Source organism: Aotus nancymaae, unplaced genomic scaffold, assembly GCF_030222135.1.
Source record: "Aotus nancymaae isolate 86718 unplaced genomic scaffold, 86718_ANA_hifiasm-v0.15.2.pri h1tg000028l, whole genome shotgun sequence".
Classification (NCBI taxonomy): domain Eukaryota; kingdom Metazoa; phylum Chordata; class Mammalia; order Primates; family Aotidae; genus Aotus; species Aotus nancymaae.
The window spans coordinates 30,960,702-30,986,168 of NW_026988441.1; the positions used below are offsets into that span (position 1 = coordinate 30,960,702).

Consider the following 25,467-nt stretch of genomic DNA (forward strand, 5'->3'; position numbering starts at 1 on the left):
AGCCAGACCTTATCTCAGAAAAAAAAAAAGAAAAGAAAGAAAAGACAGATAGCAGGGAACTCTCTTCCTCTGTGCATGTCCAGAGAAGAGGCCCTGCAAGGATGCAGTGAGAAGGCGGAAGACAATTTCCACAGAAGCCGAATTTGCTGGCACCTTGATCCTGGACTTCTGGCCTCCAGAATGAGGAGGAAGTAAATTTCTGCTGTTTAAGCCACGCAGTCTGTGGCACTCTGTTATGGCAGCCCGGGCTAATAGAGACGGTGACAATGGGGACAAAGGATATGTCACCCTGACCGTGTGCCAGGAGCACCCTGAGTGTCTGGTGTGTGTGAATTTGTTCTGTTGCACAGCTGCCCTCTGAGTTATCCCTGTTTTACCAAGAAGGAAACAGAGACACAAGAAGTCCCAGCATGGCAAGGGCTGCACAGGCAGGCAGTGACCACAGGGCGCTGTGATACAGGGTGGCGGAGGAGGGCCTGTGATACAGGGTGGCAGAGGCCCATGTCTGCATCTCTGGGGAGGACACGTTTGAGTCTGAGGGACACGACCCACCAGTCGAGACAGTCTTTTGTTTTTTGAGACGGAGTCTGGCTCTGTCGCCCGAGCTGGAGTGCAGCGGCGCACAGTCTCCGCCTCCCGGGTTCAAGCGATTCTCCTGCCTCAGCCTCCCGAGTAGCTGGGATTACAAGCATGCACCACCACGCCCAGCTAATTCTTGTATTTTCAGTAGAGATGGGGTTTCACCATGTTGGCCAGGCTGGTCTCAAACTCCTGACCTCAGGTGATCCTCCCACCTCAGCCTCCCAAAGTGTTGGGATTATAGGCGTGAGCCACCGTGCCCGGCTGAGATGGTCTTTTAAAACACCTCTCTAGATGGATGAACCTGGAGGACATTATGCTAAGTGAAATAAGCCACACACAGAAAGACAAATAATGTGTGACCTCACTTATCTGTGGAATCTAAAAAAGAACTGAACTCACAGAAGCAGAGTAGAGCAGTGGTTACGGAGGAGGGGGCACAAGGGAAGTGGGGGGTGTAGGTCAAAGGGTACAAGCTTTCAGCTCTAAGATAAATATGTTTTAACCAGGCAGGATGGCTTGTGCCCATAATCCCAGCACTTTGGGAGGCCAAGGCAGGAGCTTTGCTTGATGCCAGAAATGCAAGTCCAGCCTGAACAACATAGCAAGACCCTGTCTCCACAAAAAAATTTAAAATTCGCCAGGCATGGTGGCGCAGGCCTGTAATCCCAGCTAACTGGGAGGCTGAGGTGAGAGGATCTCTTGAGCCCAGGACTTTGAGGCTGCAGTGAGCTATGATGGTGCCACTGCACGTCAGCCTGGGCAGCAGAGCGAGACCCCATGTCTTAAAAAGTTCCAGAGACCTAAGGTACAGCATGGTGACTATAATTAATAAGAGCAGGCCAGGCGTGGTGGCTCATATCTGTAATTCCAGCACTTTGGGAGGCCAAGGCAGGCAGATCACTTGAGCTCAAGAGTTTGAGACCAGCCTGGGCAACATAGTGAGACCCCATCTCTACTGAAAATACAAAAATTAGCCAGGTACGATGGTGCACACCTGTAGTCCCAGCCACTTGGGAGGCTGAGGCATGAGAATCGCTTGAACCTGGGAGGGGGAGGTGGAATGAGCCAAGATCGCGCCGCACTCCAGGCTGGGTGACGGATCGAGACTCTGTCTCAAAGAAATAATGATAATTCTTGTCATCGTAGCATATTGTTTTCTTGAAACCTGCTGAGGAAATAGACTCAAGCACTCTTACCGCACACACCTGAAAGGTACCTAGGCAAGGTGTTACATATGCTGTTAGCCTGGCTGTAGCAATCATTTCACAACACGTGTGGATGTCAGAATATCACGTAACCTCAAATATATGTAATTTCTGTTTGTCAGTTATGCCTCAGTAAAGCTAGGGAGAAAATAAAAAGGACCCTTCTGTGGCAGCAACCCACATGTCCATTACCGATGAATGGATAAAGAAAATGTGGTCCACCCATGCAGTGGAATAGCACGCAGCCATAAAACAGAATGAAGCTCAGATTCAGGCTACAATGTAGGTGAGCCTTGGAAACTTGGTGCTGAGTGAGAGAAGCCGGACACAAAATAAGACCAGGAGTGGTGACTCACGCCTGTAATCCCAACACTTTGGGAAACTGAGGCTGGTGGATCACTTGAGGTCAGGTGTTTGAGACTAGCCTGGCCAACGTAGTAAAACCCTGTCTCTACTAAAAATATCAAAATTAGCCAGGTATGGTGGCATACCCCTGTAATCTCAGCTACTCAGGAAGCTAAAATAGGAGAATTGCTTTGAACTCAGGAGGCAGGGGTTGCAGTGAGCTGAGATCCTGCCATTGCACCCCAGCCAGCGAAACTCTGTTTAAAAAAAAAAAGTTTCGGAAATAGATAGTGGTGATGGTTGTACATTTGAGAATGCAATTAATGCCACTGAATTGTACACTAAGAAATGGTTTAAGTGCCAGCCTGGACAACATAACTAGACCAGCTGGGCATCATGGCACGTGCCTGTAATCCTGGCTACTCAGGAGGCTGAGGTGGGAGGATCACTTGAGCCGAGTAGTTCAAAGCTGCAGTGAGCTGACATTGTGCCACTGCACTCCAGCCTGGGCAACAGAGTGAGACCCTGTCTCAAAATAAATAAAATAAAATAAATAAATAAATAAAGGGTGTAGGTGGTTTAAATTATACCATAATTTAAACCTCCCCCCCACACACACAAAAACTCAGGCCTCTAGGCTGGGCATGGTGGCTCACACCTGTAATCTCAGCACTTTGGGAGGCTGAGGCAGGTGGATTAGCTGAGGTCAGGAGTTCAAGAGTAGCTTGGCCAACATGTCAAAACCCCATCTTTACTAAGAAAAAAAATTTTTTTTACCTGGGCATGGTGGCACATGCCTATAATCCCAGCACTCAGGAGGCTGAGGCAGGAGAATCACTTGAACCCAGGAGGTGGAGGTTGCAGTGAGCTGAGATTGCACCACTGCACTCCAGCCTGAGCGACAGAATGAAACTCTATCTTAAAAAAAAAAAGGTGAGGGGGGACCTCTGGCTGCCAGGACAGCCTGGACTTTTGGGGACAAAGGGGCCAGAGGGCAGTGATCAGGGCCTAGGACTAGAGGGGCAGATGCTGAAGACAGATGTGTAGACCCACACTGGGGTGTTCTGGAGGTATCGACAGTCCCAAGACTTACTCTTGAACTGGATTGAGGGGTGAGAGAAAGAGGAGTCAAGAGTTTCAGCTCCTGGGGTTCCAGTTGGAGGGCCTGGGAGGATGGTGGCACCATGCCCTGGTGGAGGGGCTGGTTTTGGTCTGGTTGGCCTGAAGATGCCTTGGAGCTCCCAGTGGAAGTATAGATGGCTCTGGGGGCTCCACTCTGGAGCCTCAGCATTCTAGGATGCTGCCTGGGGGGAAGAGAGGGACTGCCTCTTCCTTGGGTGTCCTCATGCCCTGACTGGCACCAGGCTGTGCACAGCACCCTCTGATGGGGACTGTGTTGGCCTGGCATGTACGTGCACTGCTCTCCTTACCAGAACCCTGCAGATTAGCAGCGCAGGGGGAGCCAGGGCCAGGGAGGTAAAGAGACCGACTCAAGGTCATATGGGGCACGTACAAGGCAAAATTGGGATCTAGACCCATGTGGATTGGCTGCCCACACAGCTTGGCATCAGGTGGCTTTCCTGCCCTTTTTTTTTTTTTTTTGAGCCAGAGTCTTACTCTGTTGCCCAGGCTGGAGTGCAGTGGTGCAATCTTGGCTCACTGCAATCTCCACCTCCTGGGTTTAAGTGATTCTCCTGTCTCAGCCTCCCGAGTAGCTGGGATTTCAGGTACCCACCACTATGCCCAGCTAATTTTTTGTATTTTTAGTAGAAACGGGGTTTCACTATGTTAGTCAGGCTGGTCTGAACTCCTGACCTTGTGATTTGCCCACCTCGGCCTCCTGAAGTTCTGGGATTTACAGGCATAAGCCATTGTGCCTGGCCTTTTTTTTTTTTTTAATTGAGAGAGGGTCTTGCTCTGTTGCCCAGGCTGAAGTGCAGTGGCAGGATCATAGCTTACTGCAGCCTTGCAAACTCCTGGGCTCAAGTGATCCTCCTGCCTCAGCCTCCCAAGTAGCGGGGACTACAGGTGTGCACCACCATGCCTAATTAAAAAAAATTTTTTTTTAGAGATAGGGTCTCACTGTGTGGCCCAGGCTGGAGTGCAGTGGCATGATCATAGCTCACTGCAGCCTTGAACTCCTGGGCTCCGGTGACCCTCCCACCTCAGCCTCCCAGAGCACTGGGATCACAGGTGTGAGTCACCGTCCCAAGCCAGCCATTTTTACTTCCCCTAAACAGTTCCTCTTGCTAGGATGCCTGTTGCATGTGAAAGAAAGTGCTTGGAGACCTGGGGAGGGAAGTACTCCTTAGCCTGGGGTCAGTGCCTCCCCCAAGTTTTTCCATGACTAGGAAGCTCGGGGAGAAATGAGGAAGTTGAAATGAGGAAGGTACTCCCCATCCCCAAGGTAACATGATGGAAAATGATCTGAAAGTGACACTGGCCGTGTCTAGTCAGGAATGGAGCAGGAGATGCAGATGGGGGATGGAGGCGGGTTGGGGGGATTTACTGAAGAAGCTGGGGCAGTGGAGAGGGAGCTTGCATCAGGAGTGGGCGTGAGAGGAGGAAGTGGGTGGAGAGCTGCAGGGCTGGGGAGGGGTGTTCAGGGCTGTCTAGCAGATACTGTCTCCCTGTTTCCCCTGTGTGGAGACTGAGGCCTGGAGGCAGGTGTCCTGCCCTGTGGGGATCTTTATTTATTGAGGGCCTGTGCTGATTTGTTTTGTTTGTTTTTGAGACAGTCTGGCTCCGTGACCCAGGCTGGAGTGCTGTGGCGCAATCTGGGCTCACTGCAACCTCCACCTCCTGGGTTCAAGTGATTCTCATGGATCAGCCTCCCGAGTAGCTGAGATTACAGGTGCCTGCCACCACGCCCAGCTAATTTTTTGGTATTTTTAGTAGAGACAGGGTTTCACCACGTCGGCCAGGCCAGTCTTGAACTTCCGACCTCCAGTGATCTGCCCACCTCAGTCTCCTAAAGTGCTGGGATTACAGGCATGAGCCACTGGCCGTGTGCTGATTTATAAGGGCCTCTCTCAAAAGCTTGTGTTGATATAAGAAGGTAATTTCAGGTGCTCACTTGAGAGCTGTGAATTTAAAACAGGGAAAAGGCTGGTAGGCGAGGGCTGTTTTGTTTGCAGGGGGCCAGGGCAGGTCACTCTGCTGGGGGGGACCTTGCGGTGGAGCCCTGATTGAGCAGCTGCAGCCGATGGTGGGGATCCTGCGTGCAGGCCGGAGCTGGAATGTTTCAGGAACAGGAGGGAGGATAGAATGGGGCTCGGAGAGTTTGGCGGCACCAGTTCACCCACAGCCTCTGGGCTCTGGTGAGGAACTGAGACCCTGGCAGAGACCTGGGGGGGGGTTCATGTTGGTATCAGTGTCATGAATCCCTCAGCTCTGAGTGGAGGGTGGATTGGGAGGCGGGCAAGGAGGCCAGGACAATGTACAGGTGACACAGGATGGTGGCATGGGCCTAGGTGCTGTGCTTGAAGCCAGAAGCCGGCAGGTTGGCGAGATACTTTAGAGGTAGAGCTTGCAGGACGTACTGATGGCTCCTGTGAGGGGAATGACAGGGAGGGTGAGGAATCAAAGCAGAGGGCTAGGTTTAGGGTCTGAGATTCATTCAACAAGTAAATCATTGCCACAGGCCAGGCCTGTTGTAAAAGTTGAGGCCAGGGAGCCAGTCGTGGTGTGGCCTCACGCAGTAATCCCAGCATTTCGGGATGCTGAGGCAGGAGGATCTCTTGAGGCCAGAAGTTTATGTCCAGCCTGGGCAAGACCTCATCTTTCCATAATAAAGTAAATTAGCCTACCTGTGGTTTCAGCTACTAGGGAGGCCAAGGTGGGAGGATCACTTGAGCCTGGCAGGTGGAGGCTGCAGTGAGCTCTGATTTCACCATTGCACTCCTGCCTGAGTGACAGAGCGAGATCCTATCTCTAAAAAAACTAAAGTTGTGGATACAGCTACCATGAACAAAACAATTCAGTGATCCCTGCCCCATGAAGAGGACACTGCATACACCAGATGAATAGTTCCATGTGAGCCGAGGCCTGAAGGAGCCGGCCATGTGGATAATGGGTTGGCAGAAGCTACAGGCGGAGGAAGCGACAGGTGCAAAGGCCCTGGGCAGGGCCTGGTGTGGTCCAGGAATAGCAGGAGTGGTTGGAGCAGAAATGGGGTCAGGGAACTAACTGGGCCACTTGTAAGGCTTTTTGGTTTTCAGCAGGGAAATAGTAGTGGGGGCTCCAATGAGAGATTCCAGGCTGGACATAGAGATTTGTAAGTGCTGGCTCAATGATGGCACTGAGATGAGACTCTAGGGCAGCCTGAGATGGGACAGGCTGGGATGACAGCTGACATGACAGAGCAGAGGTTCCCACACTGGAGAGCCTTCCTCAGAGAATGTGTGTTTCTGGCTAGCACAGTGGCTCATACCTGTAATCCCAGCACTTTGGGAGACTGAGGCGGGAGGATCATTTGAGGCCAGGAGTTTGAGACCAGCTTGGACAACATAGCGAGACCCTGTCTCTGTTAAAAAATTAATAATTAGCTGGGTGTGGTGCCGAGAGCGAGTGGTCCCAGCTACTAGGGAGGCTGAAGTGGGAGCATCACTTGAACCCAGGAGGTGGAGGTTGCAGTGAACCGTGATTGCGCCACTGCACTCCAGCCTGGGTGACAGAGCAAGACCTGTCTCAAAAAGAGAAAAAGAGAATGTATGTTTCTAGCAAGTTCCTGGCAAGGCTGATGCCACTGTGCTGGGCCCACGCCTGCAGAACCAAGGTGTAGGTAAAGCAAAGAGCTGAGAGCAGACATTTGAGTGTGCAACCTTGAGAGGATTTGGGGAGACTGAGGCAGGAGAGAGGCAAGAAGGAGCAGCCATAAGGGAGGAAGAAACTGGTCAGAACTGAGCCCTGGACTGGGCACTGTGGCTCACTCCTATAATCCCAGAGTTTTGGGGGGCCTGGGCAGGAAGATCTCTTAAGCCCACGAGTTTGAGATCAGCCTGGGCAAGGTAGCAAGACCCCATCTCTGTAACAAATTTAAAAAATTAGCTGGTGGTAGTGGTACAAGCCTGTGATCTCAGCTACTCAGGAGTCTGAGGTGGGAGGATCACCTCACTCTTGAGTCTAGGAGGTCGAGGCTGCATTGAGCTATGATTGTATCACTGCACTCCAGCCTGGGCAACAGACTGAGACCAGGTTTCTAAAATTAAAAAAACAAAAAAGTAAGAACTGAGCCGTTACGCCTGGGGACGGAGCAGGTGGAGAGGATGGCAAGGGAGGGCACGCAATTCTCACCCTCCCCCATCTCCTCTGACCGCCCCCAGAGGGAGAGGCAGCGCCCCCTCCCACCCCGCCTGCCTGTCTCCAGCTTACCCTGAAGGTCCCTGGGAGAGGAAAGAGGGGACTTGGGCGTCCCTGGTTCCCGATCTGTGGCGCCAGCTGGATTCTAATTAGCCACCAGAGCTCGAGAGACAGGAAGCAGGGGGCTGGGGGTGGGGGCTTGGATTCCTGCCCAAGATGGGGAGGCTGCAAGGCAGGCTGCACGCCTGGGTCCCCCACTCAGGAGGACGCATGTTACCTCCTCGCTCACGGTGAGGATGCAGGTGGGGAAGATGAGCGGGCAGGGTCAGGACGGGGGGATGGGGAAGAGGCTTCTGGAGGGTCCAAGGCCTGCCTGGGACCTCCCCATGAGCTGCCCCAGGAGTTTCCAGCTGGGAAGAGATGGCAGTGTTTGCCCGGAGGTACCCAGATGGGTGGGTCTGCCTGCTGGGTGTAGGGGTGGGGGATGAGATGTGAGCTGCAGGCCCTGGAGGGGACCCTACAGATAGGGCTGGCTCGAGGGACATGCTGGACCTCAGCCTCTCAGAACCACTTAGCTATCAGCAGGAGGAGAGGAGAGCGGCCTGGAGGCCCCTATGCACACCTCACTCTTCCTGTCTTCTCTCAGGCTTGTGGGCCAGGCCGTGGTGCCCACCAGGTGATGCAGGGCGAGGCCCCCTGCACAGGCCACTGAGAGCACCGGACACGCCCCCGGCTGCCACCATGGCCCGCCTGGCTGCAGTGCTCTGGAATCTGTGCGTCACCGCCGTCCTGGTCACCTCAGCCACACAAGGTAGGTGTTGCTGGGGCCGGGGAGGGGCTGAGGCTCCCAAACCCTGCTGGGAGGGCAGATAAAGTGGTGAAAACCCTCCTGATCACTCAGTAAAGAATCACAGCCCCCCGACCCACACCAGACCTTGGCTGGAGCAGGCCAGAGGAAGACTCGGTGGTAACACACATCCCAGTGCCACCAAGAGGCCCCTGGACCATCCCCTCACCTCCAGCAAGTTGTCTGGGCCAGGTTGGTAGGGGCCATCCCACTGTGGCCCCTGGCACCAGGACAGGCCTTCCTGGTGAGCCAGTGCTCTGTGCGCTCTCTCTTTCTCTCTCTCTCTCTCTCTCTCTCTGTCTCTCTCTCTCTCTCTCTCTCTCTCTCCCTCTCTCTCCCTCTCTCTGTGATTACATCTTCAAAGCTCTCACTGGGAAGAAGGCTTAATTAAAGCATGCCCGCTGACGTTTATTTAAAAACAACTAATTACCCGGCTCGGCCCTATGCCGGCCCTGGGATACTGCACACGCCACAATTAGTGCCCTAAGCCTGCCCGCCCACCCTCACCGATTACTCAATTACCGGCCCCTTGGCGGGCCCCGGCAGGGGACAAGGGCGGGATGAGGTGAGAGGCCAAGAGAAGAGGCCAGTGGGTCCAGCCCCTCACCCTGGGATGTGCCCTTTGCCCGCCCCAACATCCCTGTGTGAAGGGCATTGGTGGGTGACTCTGCTCCCTCCAGCCCTGCCCTTGGGAAAGCTCCAAAGGTTGAGGGGACATGGTTCAGCTGGGCCCCAGGGCCTTCGCACTGCCCCACCCGGCCAGCAGCCTCACTCCCCTGCTGCTGCATTCTCTGCCCATGCAGGTCCTGCCCCATTGCCCCAGCTGGGCTGGAAGGGGCCGCCTCCACCCCCAGACCCATCTGAGCCAGCCTTCCACCCCCAGCCCTCCCTCCCAAGCCCGGGAAGGCTAAAATTAGATGAGGAGGCAGATGGTGCTAGAGGAACACATGTGAAATATTCCCCCCGCTGGGACTCAACTCACCCCAAAAAACCCCAAGGACCTCCCTGCCATACCCCTGGGGTACCCACCTAGATCTCTGGAAAGGCTTGGCTCTGTCACCATCCCACACGACTGCCCTCCCAAAACCTCGTACTGCAGATGGTCACTTCCTGCACCTACAAGCGATGGTCCCCACATTGATGCATCTGGGCCCCTGGCTGAGTCCCTGCTCCCCTCCAGCACCCAGCAGGGCCTGGCTGGGACCAGCATCACAGAAGGTGCTGCCCCGGCCATCATGGACCCTGCCAGGCCCCCTCTGTTGTGCAGACAAACCGCCTTAATAATACTCATAATAATAATTAGCATTCATATCATCTCACTGCGCTCTGTGCACATTAACACCCTGGAGCCATCACAGCAGCCTTGTGAGATGGGAATTGTCCTCTCTGCCCCTCAGGGGAGGGACAAAGGCACAGAGGCGGTCAGTGACTTGGACGAGGTTGCAGCCAGGGACTGGCCGGGATGGAATTCCCACTCTAGCCGGCTGTCTGCTCTAGTTCTCGGTCCCCATGTGGTAAGATGATCACCAACATGGGGCAATGCAGTCCCCCACTGGAGCTCAGCCTGCTCAGGACATGTCCTTTCCTTGTCACAGTGACCCGGGAGGTTTCCCAGATGATAATGATCAGGCACCTTCCGTGTGCAGGGCACCCTGCTCAGTGCTTCCTTCAAGAGCATTTTCTAAGGCAAAAATCCCTGCAGGATGACCTGGGGCAGTAGGTGCTCATTTTACAGATTGGGAAACTGAGGCTTGGGGAGAAAACAATGGTGGCTGTTCAAACTTTTTTTATATTTTTATTTTGAGATGGAGTTTTGTCTTGTCACCCAGGCTGGAGTGCAATGGCCTGATCTTGGCTCACTGCAACCTCCACCTCCCAGGTTCAAGCGATTCTCCCGTCTCAGCCTCCCGAGTACCTGGGATTACAGGGGCCCGACACCACGCCCAGCTAATTTTTTGTATTTTTATTAGAGACGGGGTTTCAGTATGTTGGTTAGGCTAGTTTCGAACTCCTGACCTCAGGTGATCCACTTGCCTCGGCCTCCCAAAGTGATGGGATTACAGGCGTGAGCCACCGTGCACAGCCACTGTTCTCGAACTTCAGCATGCACTGTCACCTGGTTGGCACGTAGGCTCGCAGGTTCCTGGCCTCACCTCTGGGATTTTGATCCAGCAGACCCAGCATAGGGCCCAGAATCTGCATTCTGAACCATCCCTCACATCTGCCCTGTCAGCAGCAAAGCCAGTCTCTGTGGTTTCTTCTAGAAACATGAGTTCATTCTCGTGCTTTCTCTACTTCTTGCATGGAGTAGGGTGAAGTTAGGGAAGTCCCCAAGACAAGCCTCACTTCTGACACCAATGACAAGTTTAGGGGTCCCCCAGAGAACACTCAGCTATGATCATTCACTAGAAGGACTTGGAACTGACTAGAAGATGTTATGTTCACAGTTATGGTTTATTGCATCAAAAAGATACAGATTAAAATCAGGGACAAGTGCAGTGGCTCACTCCTGTAATCCCACCGCTTTGGCAGGATTACTCCTGTAATCCCATGCCTGGGAGGATGGCTTGAGCCCAAGAGTTTGAGATCAGCCTGAACACAGCCACATAACAAGATCCCATCTCTACAAAAAGTTTTAAAAATTAGCCAGGCATGGTGGTATGTGCCTATAGTCCCAGCTACTTAGGAGGCTGAGGCAGGAGGATCCCCTGAGCCCAGGAGTTTGAGCTGAGCTGCAGTGAGCTATGATTGTGCCACTGTGCTCCATCCTGGGTGACAGAGTTAGACCCCATCTGAGAAAACAAACAGGCCAGGCATAGTGGCTCACGTCTGTAATCCCAGTACTTTGGGAGGCTGAGGCGGGCAGATCACCTGAGGTCAGGAGTTTGAGACCAGCCTGGTCAACATGGTAAAACCCCATCTCTACTGAAAATACAAAATTAAGGCCAGGCATGGTGGCTCACACCTGTAATTCCAGCACTTTGGGAGGCTGAGGTGGGTGGATCACAAGGTCAGGAGTTCAAGACCAGCCTGGCCAAGATGGTGACACCCCATCTCTACTAAAAATACAAATATTAAGGCCAGGCCTGGTGGCTCACACCTGTATTCCTAACACTTTGTGAGGCTGAGGCGGGTGGATCACTTGAGGTCAGGAGTTCGAAACCAGCCTGGCCAACATGGTGAAACCTCATCTCTGCTAAAAATACAAAAAAGTAGTCAGGCGTGGTGGTGGATGCCTGTAATCCCAACTAGTTGAGAGGCTGAGATGGGAGAATCGCTTGAACCCGGGAGGTGGAGGTTGCAGTGAACCAAGATTGCGCCACTGCACTCAAGCCTAGGTGACAGAGCGAAACTCCATCTCAAAAAAGATAATGTCTACGGCCATACCACCCTGAAAGTGCCCGATCTCATCTGATCTCTGAAGCTAAGCCGGGTCAGGCCTGGTTAGTACTTGGATGGGAGACCGCCTGGGAATACCGGGTGCTGTAGGCTTTAAAAAAATAAAATAAAATAATAATAATAATAAATAAAAATTAGCCGGGCGTGGAGGCAGGTGCCTGTAATCCCAGCTACTTGGGAGGTTGAGGCAGGAGAATCACTTGAACCCGGGGGCCGGAGGTTGCAGTGAGCTGAGATCATGCCACTGTACTCTAACCTGTGGGGCAGAGTGAGACTCCATCTCAAAAAAAACACAAAAAACAAAATTAGCAGAGCATGGTGGCGTGTGCCTATAATCCCAGCTACTCTGGAGGCTGAGGTTTGCAGTAAGGTGAGATTGTGCCACTGTACTCCAGCCTGGATGACAGAATGAGACTCTGTCTCAAAACAAACAAATGAAAATCAGGCAAGGGAAGAGGTGCATAGGGCAGAGTCCAAGAAAGTTCTTTGCATGCAGTTTCCAGTTACCCTCTCCCAGTGGAGTGCTGGACAGCCTTAACTCTCCTGGCAACAATGTGTGACAACACGCATGGTGAACTGTCAACCAGAGAGGCTCCCCCGAGCCTTGTCCAGGGTCTGTATTGGAGCTCAGCTCTACCTACAGGCCTGAGCTCCATCTCTATCACCTCTAGAGATCAGCTGAGATCACGTGACTCAGAGCTCCTGCCCTAAATCCTGTTAGCATATTCATTAGCTAGGGCTGACCTAACAAAGTACCATGGACCATGTGTCTTTTGTCTGTTGAGACGGAGTTTTGCTTTTGTCTCCCAGGCTGGCGTGCAATGGCATAATCTCGGCTCACTGCAACCTCCGCCTCCTAGGTTCAAGCGATTCTTCTACCTTAGCTTCCCAAGTAGCTAGAATTTTAGGCACGTGCCACCACACCTGGCTAATTTTTGTATTTTTAGTAGAGATGGTTTCACCATGTTGGCCAGGCTGGTCTCAAACTCCTGACCTCAGGTGATCCACCTGCCTTGGTCTTCCAAAGTGCTGGGATTAGAGGCATGAGCCACTGCGCCCAGCCTCTCCTTGGCTTGTAGATGGCCGCCTGCTCCTGTGTCTTCACATTGTCTTCCCCCTGTACACATCTGTGCCCAAATCTCCCCCATTAGCCAGGTGCGAGGACTCAGGCCCGTAATCCCAGCACTTTGGGAGGCCAAGGCTGGAGGACTGCCTGAGACCAGACTAGCTTGGGCAACATAGTGAGACCCCTATTTCCATGACAATTTTAAAAATTACCCAAGCATGGTGGCATGCATCTGTAGTCCCAGCTACTAAGGAGGTTGAGGGAGGAGGATCACCTGAGCTCAGGAGGTAGAGACTGCAGTGAACCATGATCGCACCACTGCACTCCAGCCTGGGTGACAGAGCAAGATCCTACCTCAACAGCAACAACCCCCACCCCTTTTTTGAGATAGGGTCTCGCTCTGTTGCCCAGGCTAGAGTGCAATGGTGCAATCATGTCTCACTGGAGCCTCAACCTCCTAGGTTCAGGCAATCCTCCCACCTCAGCCTCCCCAGTAGCTGGGACTACATGTGTGTGCCACCACGTCTGGCTAATTTGTGTATTTCTGGTAGAGACAGACTGGTCTCAAACTCCTGGGCTCAAGCAGTTCACCTGCCTTGGTCTCCCAAAATGCTGGAGTTACAGGTGTGTGCCTCTCCGCCTGGCCAAAATTTCCCGTTTTTATAAGGACACGGTCATACTGGATTGGGACCCACCCTAACGGCTTCATTTGAATTTATCTCTATGAAGACCTTATCTCCAAATAATGTCACATTTTCAGGTCCTGGGGGTTAGGACTTCAGCATATGAATTTCAGGGGGACATAGTTCAATCCATAACAGTGTATCTGGTGTAGCCCAAGGGCCCCAGGAAAAATGACACTCTTATCAAGTAGGGCATCCCAAAGACTTAGACGTCACTGCCTAGGCACTGAGAGACCGGGCTCTCTTTGGGCCGGGTTAATGTCCTCACTACACAGGTGGGCACACCAAGAGGCCCATTCTACAGCCAAATCACCTGAGGTTCCCTCAGCCGGCTTCCAGGACACAGCCGAGCTAGCAGTGGCGCTTCCTCGGCAGCAGGCAGGGTCTTTCCTTCCTGGCCCAGGCCCAGGCCCAGGAGTGACACCGTCCCCAACCCTCCCTGCAGGCCTGAGCCGGGCAGGGCTCCCGTTCGGGCTGATGCGCCGGGAGCTGGCATGTGAAGGCTACCCCATTGAGCTGCGGTGCCCCGGCAGCGATGTCATCATGGTGGAGAACGCCAACTACGGGCGCACAGACGACAAGATTTGCGACGCTGACCCTTTCCAGATGGAGAATGTGCAGTGCTACCTGCCGGACGCCTTCAAGATCATGTCACAGAGGTGAGTGGGCTCTCGGGACAGTTCCTGGATGAAGCAACACCTAAAAGCACTGGATACCTGCCAGTGCGCCCCTTCACCATTTGTCTTTCTGTCATGCATTCAACATGTTTACTGAGCACTTACTAGGTGCTGGGCCCTGCGCAAACAGAGGATAAGACTGAGTCCATTCCCCACAACCAACCTGTGCCCCCGACACAGGCCTATACCCATACACACACTGGCAAGTCCCTCCCCTACCAGCCTCTTACTTCCAAAGCTTTCATCCCAGGATTAGCCAGGTTTTGAGATGGAGTCTTGTTCTGTCACCCAGGCTGGAGTGCGGTGGCACGATCTCAGCTCACTGCAACCTCTACCTCCTGGGATCAAGCGATTCTTCTGCCCCAGCCTCCCAAGTAGCTGGGATTACAGGTGCTCATCACCACGCCTGACTAATTTTTTTGTGTTTTTAGTAGAGAAAGGGTTTTGTCATTGGCCAGGCGGGTCTTGAACTCCTGACCTCAGGTGATCCGCCTGCCTTGACCTCCCAAAGGAGGGAGTCATTACAGGCCTGAGATGAGCCACCACGCCCAGCCTTAGCCAGGGCAGTTTGGAGCTTGTAAAATATAAAGAATGGCAGGACAGAGTGAAGGTGTCATGGGAGGACTTGTTCCTTTATCCTGGACTTTTTTGTTTTTGAGAGATGGTCTCACTCTGTTGCCCAGGCTGGAATTCAGTGGCACAATCACAGCTCACTGCAGCTCTGACCCCTCGGGCTCAAGCAATCCCCTGGCCTCAACCCCCTGAGTAGCTTGGACTACGCCATGCCTGGCTAATTTTATTTTATTTTTGGTAGAAGTGGGTCTTCTATGTTGCCCAGGCTGGTCTTGAACTCCTGACCTCAAGCAGTCCTCCTGCCTCAGCCTCTCAAAGTGCTGGGATGACAGGCATGAGCCACCACACCCACCATCCGAGATCTGAGAGGTCATCAGGCTTCTCCAGGGAGGAGACACCTGAGCACAGATGATGGAAGCACAGGTGTGTGAGTGATTGTGTATGGGGTGAGTGCTTGAGGGTGCAAGACTAACGGAATGTGTCTGTGATTGCATGTATCTGTAAGTGTGACTGTGTGTATTTTTTTTTTCCTGAGACAGAATCTCACTCCCTCGCCCAGGCTGGAGTGCAGTGGTGCAATCTCAGCTGACTGCAACCTCCACCTCCAGGGTTCAAGCAATTCTCTTGCCTCAGCCTCCCGAGTAGCTGGGATTACAGGCACCCACCATTATGCCTGGATAATTTTTGTATTCTTGTAGAGACAGGGTTTCACCATGTTGCCGAGGCTGGTCTTGAACTCCTGACCTCAGGTGATTCGCCCACCCGACTTGACCTCCTGAAGTGCTGGGATTACAGGTTTGAGCCGCCGTGCCCAGCCAGTGTATTTGAGTATGAGTGTGTGTGCGTTTTTGAATGTGTGATTAAATGTGTTTTTGTGACTGTCTTTAAGTGTGTGTGAATAGGTGTGAGTGTGTGCAGATATACGTGACTAAGCATATGTCTTTGTGTCTGAGTGTCTATGAGTGACTGTGTATTGGAGTGTGTATCTGGGTGGGTGGGTGTGGGGGGTGTGTGTGTGAATATGGGTGTACGTATTTGTGGGTGAATATGTAGTTATAGGTCTGAGTGTTCGAGTATGTTTAAGTGTATGTGAGCAGGTGTGGGTGTGAGCATGTGTGTTAGTGTGTGTGACTGACAGGTGTGTGTTTTCATGTCTGAGTGGTGGGGTGGATGGGTGAGCATCTGTGGGGGTGGGTGGATGGGTGTGGCTGTGTCTTTGTGTGTTTAAGTGTGTCTGTGGGTAGATGTGTGTATGTGGATGAGTGTGTGTGGTTGACTGGGAGTGTATTTGTATTTCTTTGAGTGTGTGACTGTGTGTGTGAGCTTGGAGGGGTTGCCCCAGGCTGAGGCATCACGTGTGCAAATCTTCACAAGCCTCTCTTGCACCCGCAGTCAGTCCATATAGAGCCCATCAGCCCTTCCTTCAAATTACACCCAGGCTGAACGAATCCTAGCACTTTGGGAGCCCGAGGTAGGGGGATCGCTTTAGGCCAGGAGTTCAAGACCAGCCTGGGCAACATAGCGAGACCCTGTCTCTACTAAAAACTAAAAAATAAATTAGCCAGTCACATTGGTGTATGGCTGTGGTCCCAGCTACTCAGATGACTGATGCAGGAGGATCACTTGAGCCCAGAGTTTGAGGCTTCAGTGAGCTATGATCCCAGCACTGCACTCCATCCTGGGTGACTGAGCAAGACCCTGTCTCTTAAAAACAACAACAACAACAAAAAGACAGGCCAGGTGGGTGGCTCATGCCTGTAATCCCAGCACTTTGGGAGGCCGAGGCGGGTGGATCAGCTGAGGTCCGGAGTTTTGAGACCACCCTGGCCAACATGGTGAAACCCTGTCTCTGCTAAAAATGCAAAAATTAGCCAGGAATGGTGGCGTGCACCTGTAGTCCCAGCTACTCGGGAGGCTGAGGCAGGAGAATCGCTTGAACCTGGGAGGCAGATGTTGCAGGGAGCCAAGATCACGCCACTGCACTCCTGCCTAGGTGACAGAGCAAGACTTTGTCTCAAAAAAAAAAAAAAAATGTGTTACTGGGGGTCACTGAGAGCTCCAGGAGAGCAGGAGAGGTTTGGCCAGGGGATGAGAGTGTTCAGGTGGCTGAGACAGCTGGGCTGGGCTGGAGGAGCCTCATCATCTCCTCCTCTTCTCTGTCTGTCTCTTAAACTGCCATTCCCTTCCAGCAATCTTGCCCCTCTTCCCCGCTTCCTATCTCCTGACACCCCTGCGTGGCTCCAGCCTTTGGTTAGGCTGTGCACCCCCTCCCTGGGAGCCCTCTCCCTCCTGCCTCTCCAAATTCTCCCTGCTGACTTCATTCAACACCAGCTTTGGGGGACTGCATTCTTCTCATCATCTCTCTAGCACCTAGTACAGCATCTGGCCCAATTCCAGTCTCCATGGGGAATGCTGTGCAGAACAGTTAACTGGGGCTGAGGGAGTACGATGATGCCTCTGGAGTCACATCCAGAAGGATTTGCAGGGGGGCCTCAGTCCTGTCTCTTTTCCGTTGAGTTCCCAACCCCCGCTGCTCTATATCCAAGCCTGGAGGCTTTTTTTTTTTTTTTGAGATGAAGTCTCGCTCTGTCCCCCAGGCTGGAGTGCAATGGCACAATCTCAGCTCACCGCAACTTCCACTTTCTGGATTCAAGTAATTCTCCTGCTTCAGCCTCCCAAGTAGCTGGGACTACGAGCATGCACCACCACACCTGGCTAATTTTTTGTGTTTTTAGTAAAGACAGGGTTTCGCCATATTGACCAGGCTGGTCTCAAACTTCTGACCTCGATTGATCTGCCAGCCTTCGCCTCCCAAAGTGCTGGGATTATGGTCATGAGCCACTGCGCCTAGCCTAGGTATTCACTTGTTGGTGGACATTTGGACTGCCTCCACTTTTTGGTGATTGTGAATAATGCTGCTTGGAGCATGCATGTACAAAGATCTGCTGTAACACTGGTTTTAAATTATTTTGGGTATAGTAGTCCCCCCTTATCCACTGGGGAAATGCTCCAAGAACCCCAGTGGATGCCTAAAACTGCAGAGATCAACTGAACCTTACATATACCATGTTTTCTCCTATACATCCCTAACTATAATAAAGTTTAATTTACAAATTAGGCACAGCTGAATGCGGTGGCTCATGCCTGTAATACCAGCACTTTGGGAGGCCGAGACCAGCTGATCGCTTGAGCCCAGGAGTTTGAGACCAACCTGGGCAACATGGCAAAAACCCGTCTCTACTAAAAATACAAACAAATTAGCTGGGCATGGTGGTGCATGCCTGTAGTCCCAGCTACTCAGGAGGCTGAGGCAGGAGAATAACCTGAGCCTGGGAAGTAGAGGCTGAAGTGAGCCATGATCACACCACTGCTCTCCATCCTGGGCAACAGAGTAAGACCCTGTCTAAACAATAATAATAATAAAATAAAATAGGCTGGGTGTGATGGCTCACGATTGTAATCCCAGCACTCTGGGAGGTGAGGTGGGTAAATTGTTTGAACCCAGGAGTTTGAGACCAGCCTAGGCAACATGGCAAAACCCCGTCTCTATTAAAAATACAAAAATTAGCAGGGTGTGGTGGCACATACCTGTAGTCCCAGCTACTTGAGAGGCAGAGGCTGGAAGGTCACTTCAGGCTGGGAGGCTGAGGCTGCATTTAGCCAAGATTGTACCACTGCACTCCAGCCTCAGTGACAGAGTGAGACCCTGTTTCAAAAATAATAATAATAAAATAGGTACAGTAAGAGACTAACAACAATAATAAATTTTAGTAGTAAATTATTGTTACATAAAATAAGGGCTACTTGACCATAAGCACTGTGATACTGTTGACAGTTGACAGATAAATGAGATGACCACTAGCGACAACAGACAGGGAGCAGATCCAGCGTGGACACGTCACATACAGCATGAGATTGCATCAGGCTACTCAGAACAGCACACAACTTAAAATTTATGAATCGTCTGCTACTGGAGTGCAGCAGTACAATCTTGGTTCACTGCAACCTCTGCCTCCTAGGTTCAAGTGATTCTTGTGGCCTCAGCCTCCCCAGTAGCTGGGATTACAGGTGTGCCCCACCACGCCTGGCTAATTTTTATATATTTAGTAGAAATGGGGTTTCACCATGTTGGCCAGGCTGGTCTTGAACTCCTGGCCTCAAATGATCCATCCGCCACAGCCTCCCAAAGTTCTGAGATTACAGGCATGAGTCACCACACCCGATCCCAGCGAGTGAATGAGTGAGTGAGTGACTGATTGTTTGAGATGGAGTCTCGCTCTGTTGCCCAGGCTGGAGTGCAGTGGTGTGATCTCGGCTCACTGCAATCTCTGCCTCCCTGGTTCAAGTGATTCTCCTGCCTCAGCTTCCCAAGTAGCTGGGATTATAGGCACGCACCACCATGCCCAGCTAATTTTTGTATTTTTAGTAGAGATGGATTTTCACCATGTTGGTCAGGCTGGTCTCGAACTCCTGACCTCATGATCCACCCGCCTTGGCCTCCCAAAGTGCTGGGATTACAGACGTGAGCCACCGCACCCAGCCAGTGTTCTATTTTTAAAGAAGAGGGTGAGGTGGATGGATACAGACCTTCCCATGTCCCTTCCTGCCCCACCTTTTTCTCCCTCCCTGCTAGATCCTTAGTCCCTTCTTGAGTGTCTGCTTGTGTTCAGTACCCTTGGTTAAGAGCAGGACTGAAGGGGAGACACAGGGCCTCTTCTGCCCCATACCTGTCTGGAAACCTCTCAAACTGTGTCCATGCCCGTGTCCTGCTTGGCCTGGCCCCAGCCTGCTGCAAGGAACAGAGACCCTGACAGAGGGGACAGAGAGACGGACAGCAGAGGAGACGCATCTTTTTGTTGTTGTTAAATACGTTCCCCCTTACATGCTACCAGCCCCCTGGGAAGTTGACAGTGACTTGGAGGAGTTCCCTCTTGGGAACTGAGAATGGCTTTTCCCAGGAGACGCACTCCCTGGCTGCCCTGGCTATAAGTCTGCACAGCAGCACTGTCCAAAGGGTAGGACGTGACCACGAGATGGTGTGAAGTGGACACAGCTGGACACTGAACAGTTCATTGATCGTATGTCTGCAGAGGCACCACCTCACGTGCATGGCTTCACATGTATTACTCTCCATTGAACAATTAAGGGGCTTTAAAGTCCATTTAAAGAAAACTGCCAAGGATATAATATTGTTGGCTATACTCAGAATGAAAGTGATGAGGAGTGGCCAGGAAAGCACTGTTTAGGGGGTGACTCCTCCTCCTCAGCCCTGAGCATGATGCTGTGCTGGGGCTGAAAGTAGAAGAACCCTGATGGGAAAGAGAGAGCAGGCAGGAAACGGAAAACAGTGCCCACACAAGGCTTCTGGGCTTGTTGTATTAGCCTGCTCTTACACTGCTATGAATACCTGAGATTGGGTAGTTTATAAAGTAAAGAGGTATAATTGGCTCATAGTTCTGCAGGCTGTACAGGAAGCATAGTGGCTTCTGCTTCTGGGGAGCCTCAGGAAACTTACAATGCTAGCAGAAGGCGAAGGGGAAGCAGGCATGTCTTACATGGCCGAAGTCGGGGTGGGGAGCTGGGCGTGGTGGCTCATGCCTGTAATCCCAGCACTTTGGGAGCCCGAGGCGGGTGGATCACGAGGTCAGTTCAAGACCAGCCTGGCCAAGATAGCGTAACTCCATCTCTACTAAAAATACAAAAAAATTAGCTGGGCGTGGTGGCACGCACCTGTAATCCTAGCTACTCAGGAGGCTAAGGCAGAGAACTGTTTAAACCTGGGAGGTGGAGGTTGCAGTGAGCTGAAATTGTATCACTGCACTCCAGCTTGGGCGACAGAGGGACACTTCGTCTCAAAAAAATAAAAAATAAAAAAAAAGAGCGGGGGAAGTGCTACACACTTTTAAACAACCAGATATCAGCAGCACCAAGAGGATGGTGCTAAACCATTCATTAGAAACCGCCCCTACCATCCAGTCACCTCCCACTAGGCCCCACCTCCAACATTGGAGATCACAATTGAACATAAGATTTGGGTGTGGACACAGATCCAAACTGTATCACTTGGTTTTCAGCTCCACTGCCTCTTCCCAATTTGGGGGAGTCTATGACACCCTGACTTGGAACATGCACCACTCCCAGCCTGCTCTCAGCCCGTTCCATGTCTTTCTTTCCCAATGCCCTGTCTCTCTTCCGCAGGTGTAACAACCGCACCCAGTGCGTGGTGGTTGCCGGCTCGGATGCCTTTCCTGACCCCTGTCCTGGGACCTACAAGTACCTGGAGGTGCAGTACGACTGTGTCCCCTACAGTGAGTCATCTTGTTCCTTGTGCGGACACGGGCCCTTCCCCCATGAGAGAGTGAGGAGGAGACACCTTGACCCATCACACAAGTGCGCACATGCATGGGGCCTGGGCACGGGACAGCCAGGCCTGCTCTCTCCAACACACATTCTCTTCTCCCAGACACCACTGTCCACACTCAGTGCCTGCTCCCCCGCCTCACAGACTGTTCCCTCCTGTGGGAGCACCTTTTCCAGCTCTCCTTACCCCGGCCCCCTCACCCTGCTTCTTCATGCACCCTGTGCTCATTTCCACACTTCCAGGCCGTGGTCCTGTGTGCTGCCTGGCACACTTACATCTCTCTCTTCTCCCTTGGCCTCGATACTTTCCTCGCCCATCTGCCTCCCTCCTCTTCTTACATCCCTTCCTTTTCTGACCCTTCTCATCCACCTTCTCTTCCTCTCACTCACCCCACTGCCCCTCTCAACACCTCTCCTTTCTGTAGGCACCCTCACTCCCCACACGCCCCTTCCCAGTCATGGAAGCTAGACTATAAACCCATAGAGTGGCAGACCACCCTTTGAGGCCTAGTGGCAGATCCAGGGTGAAGGCCTGGGAGACATTTTCAAGAGATTCATAGCTCCCCATTGGTTTCCCCATTATCATGTAGCACTTCCTGTCTGCAAAGGAAGTGCCGCCATGTTTGACTGAGGGTGGCCTGAGGAAAGTGATCTGGGGAGCCAGAAGCCTGGCTGTCTTGCACCTGACCAAGGGGAGCAGACAAAGACAGGGTCTCTCCTCCTCAGCACCTTGCCCTTGACATCACCTTTTTCCTGCCCTCTCTCCTTCCTCCCTCCTTCCCGTTATCCCTTCCCCTCTCCTCCCACAATGGGTTCCATGTAGCCAACCTGGTGGTAGGGCCTCCAGGCAGAGTGGGGAGAAGCAGGGCCACCAGGGTGTCTGAGTGTGGCAGGTCAGGGTTGGGGACCAAGAGGCCCTGTAATTCTCCCTCCTCTCCCCTCCCACCCCAACCTTCCCTGCCAACCTTTGATTTCTCCTCACAGGTGACTCGATGCTGGGGAAACAGGATCCTTTCTGTGCTTCCATAATTTTCTTCTTTTACTCCTCATCCTTTCCTTTCAGCACCTGAGGCCTTCAGCCACCACCGAGGGGGACGCCCATCTGCTCCTTGAAGCCTCCCCACAGCACTGGGGACACGGCCGACCCCCGAGGCTGGGATGGCAGGGAAGCGGGAGCCGGGAGGCAGTGAGCTCAGCATAGAGGGGCAGTCAGATGGGTGTAGTTTCAAGGCTCGACTGGGCTCTTGAGTTTTTTGTCTTTGAAACCTCGAGCAAATGACTTAATTTCTTTGAGCCACTATGGAAGGAGGTATGAATCCGAGGGATGATGTGTGAGAAGCTCCTGGCCCAGGGCCAACCGCAGAGTCGCTCCCGGTGGCAGGGTTTTGAGTGCCGAGTGTAAACTTGACAAGGGCAGAGGCTTCATCTTCATCTGCCGCCCCAGCGCCCAGACCCGTGCCTGGTTCAGAATGTGCTCAGTAATAGTCCTAATGCCCTTTAAGCCAGCTGAGCCTGTTTATTCATCTGTGATGGGGTGTAGGGGGGTCAAACACCTTCCCTGGGAAGCTGCAAGGAGTAGTGACAGTGTGTGTCAAGCTTGTGTGTGCCCGAGCTTTAGATGCAAAGGAAATGTTGCCTGCTTCTGCTTTTGCCAGCCATGTGGCTTCACTTCACTGAGCCTCAGTTTTCCCATCTGTAGACAGGGTTCTTGAAAGACGGCCCATGAGGTACCTAGCATAGTTGCTGGCCCCTTGTGAGTGCTGGACATTTTGTAGTCTTTGCTTTTGTTGCAACTCCTTGTAATACCTCTTGTCAATTAGGATTATTGCTATGGTAATAGAAATTAAAATGATAATGGATCATGAACCCAACTTCTCTTGAGGCAGGCAAGATAAAGGGCAAGAAAAACTCCCTAGTCCAAGTGGAAGCCAAAGCAAGTAGACGAGACGCTCAGGTCAAGCAGCAGGAAAGAAGGTAGGGGAGGAGAGGAGCTGAGAGACCTCCTGGAGCCGAGGCCCCGAGTGTGGTCCAGGGGCCACAACCCACAGAGACAGGCGGGCTCCAGGGACGGAGGGCAGGACAGTTCAGAGGATGGGCAGCCGCCTGTCTGATGGAAGAGATAGCCTGAGCCTTAAGGGAGACAGGAGGCACACATACACGGCGGATGTTGGGGGCAGAGCTAACTCCTGATCCTCCAGAAGAAGGAGGCTGGAGTTAAAGGAGGACAGGAGGTAGCTAGAGGCCAGGGAGGCCAGGCACTCACTTGTCCCCCAAATATTCGCTGAGCATCTCCTGAGTGCTAGGCCCTGGGTGAGGCGCTGGGAAGGGAGCCAGAGGCCACCCTGCAGAGCTCCCTGCTGGAACCTTCAGAGAGGGGCCAGGAGAACCAGTCCCTCTGTTTAGAAGTTCCTGAGGGGCCAGGGATGCAAGAGGGGAGCGGCCTGGGCAGTAACCTGGCCCAGGGCTTCAGAGGCTGGGGTGACCCCAGTGCTGGTGTGGGTGGCAGGGGGCACGTGATGTGTGGGGACCCTCCCACACACTGGACAAGCCCTACTAACGCTGGATTTGCTTTGCAGCTGAGCACAGTCTAACCGTGCCCCTTCCTCCCCCAGGTGCCGCCCGCCCACAGGGCAGCAGGCAGGGCGGAGCTCCCGGCTCCTGGGCCCCTGGGCCCTGGGTGGGTTAAGCAGAGAAGCTGAGCCTCGGGCTTGCCCCAGGGGAGCCTGGGAGCTGTCTGTGCCCCCACCTGCTGTCCCACCCAGTCTGTGTCCCCTATCCCCGCCACCTATCTGCCTCCGTCTCCCTGACCCTGGCTCTCTCTGGGGCCTGGGTGCATCCGCCTGTCTGCCTCTCTGTCGTTCTGTGTCTGGCTCTGCCACCTTCTCTCTGTGTTTGCTTCTTCTGGGTTGTGAGGGCTTGGGGGAAGTCAGCTGGACCTGGATGAGGCCAGCTCAAAGGGGAAGCAGTTCAGCCTGTTTCTCGGCTGGGTGGGGGCCCAGGCCCTGGGAGACACTGAACCCCTTCCCCTGGGGCCCCTGGTTCTAGCAGGAGGGCAGCAGGCAGGGTGGGAAGGAAGCCGAGTGGCTTCTCCACCCCACCACTCCCTGGTGCCCCCTCTGACCAGAGCCCACCTCCCACCTGGGGCTCCCCACTCCCTGTCCCCGCTGCACCAAGGGTGCCCCCTCCCACCTGAGGGCTCTGTCCACCTGCCTGCCTGTATTCCCCTCCTACCCCTGTGTCTCTGTGTCTCTTCCCTCCTGTGTGTGTCCCCCTCGTCCCTCTGTCTCCCCGGCACCCTCTCGCCCCACCTGACCACCCCCCCCGCCAGATGAAGGGACCTGGGGGCGGGGGCCCGAACTGATGCTACGGAAGGGGTTGGGGAAGCAGGAGCGAGGAAGGAAAGGAAAAGGGGGCGTGTTGCCAGAAAAGAAACGAAAGCAATTTAATCTCTTTTTTTTCTCTTTTTTTCTTGCACATTTTTTTTTCAATTTGTTTTCTCTCTCTCTTCCGATGCTTAAAGTAGAAGTGGAGCAGAAAGGTAAACGCACTGTTACCAATGCTAACCCCTAACTCACACTTTGTTCTACCTGTACCATACTTATGTGACCTGCCCTCCCTCCCGGCCCCTTCTTCTCTCCCCCACCCACACTCGGTCCGGTCGGTATCCCCCATCCCGGGTTGTCCTCCCAGTGGGGCCAGCCCTGGTGCGGCCACGGGCATCTCCACCCTCCAGATACCCACGGAAGCTCCTCTCTGAGCTTGGGCAGGATTTTCTCTCTTGCTGTTTCTGTCTCTGTCCCTCCTTCCTGGTCCCTGGCCCTTTCGGGGGACCTGGCCCTCTCTCATACTTCTTTTGCCTCCTTCAGGAGAAGTGTATAAGCATCCAGGGCGGGTGGGGAGGGACTCCCTTCCCCGGCTCCCCCACTGGGGCACCGGGTGAGCTGTCTCTCTGTCTCTCTCTCTCTCTCTCTGTCTCTCCCCTCTCTTTTCCTCCTTCCCCTGTACCTTTTATAACATGTTTCTGGTTCAGGGGAGGCGGGATGGAGGGGACACTATTGTTTTCCTTTTGGGGAGCAGATTCCTCCTATGTCTCGGGCTCCTGGTGGCTTAAGTTCCTTCTGGTTTGACGTTTCCAAGGCCCAGAGCTGTTTTGGAGCATGGAGCACCAGTCCTCCCCACCCCCAACCCGATCCCCATCTCTGACCAGCTGGGGGCCCAGCCCTGGGGGGGGGTGTCAGCTGTCCCCAGCCCTGGGAGGGGGTAGCCTGCCAAAAATGAAAAATGAGGGCGAGGGGGTGGGGGCGGGCCTCCTGGAGGGGGGAGCGAGGGGTGGGGGAGCGTGTTTTCTGTTTCTTTCACACTTGCAAAGCTGCAGTCAGGGTTTCTTCTGGGCTATGGTGGTTAGAGGACCAGGGGAGAGGGGCGGCGG

General features: G+C 53.3%; 1 protein-coding gene and 1 non-coding gene across 7 annotated transcripts in view; both read left to right on the forward strand.

Annotated features, from left to right (window-relative positions):
• The window catches only part of ADGRL1 (adhesion G protein-coupled receptor L1), a 58,463-nt gene that overhangs the window by 15,070 nt on the left and 17,926 nt on the right, over positions 1-25,467 (forward strand). Inside the window, exons 2-4 of one of the 6 annotated variants that reach the window (XM_021675251.2) lie at positions 8,080-8,244; positions 13,874-14,087; positions 20,877-20,986. In XM_021675251.2, coding sequence (XP_021530926.1) covers positions 8,175-8,244; positions 13,874-14,087; positions 20,877-20,986 — 394 coding nt within the window. In that variant the 5' untranslated portion in view covers positions 8,080-8,174. Of the gene's footprint in view, positions 1-8,079; positions 8,245-12,655; positions 14,088-20,876; positions 20,987-23,732; positions 24,577-25,467 lie in introns of those variants that run through there. The other 5 variants (XM_012457811.3, XM_012457808.3, XM_064381759.1 and 2 more) reach the window with 5 other exon arrangements.
• LOC135276914 (5S ribosomal RNA) lies at positions 11,654-11,772 on the forward strand. The gene has a single exon (XR_010344462.1). It is a non-coding gene; the product is annotated as a 5S ribosomal RNA (ribosomal RNA).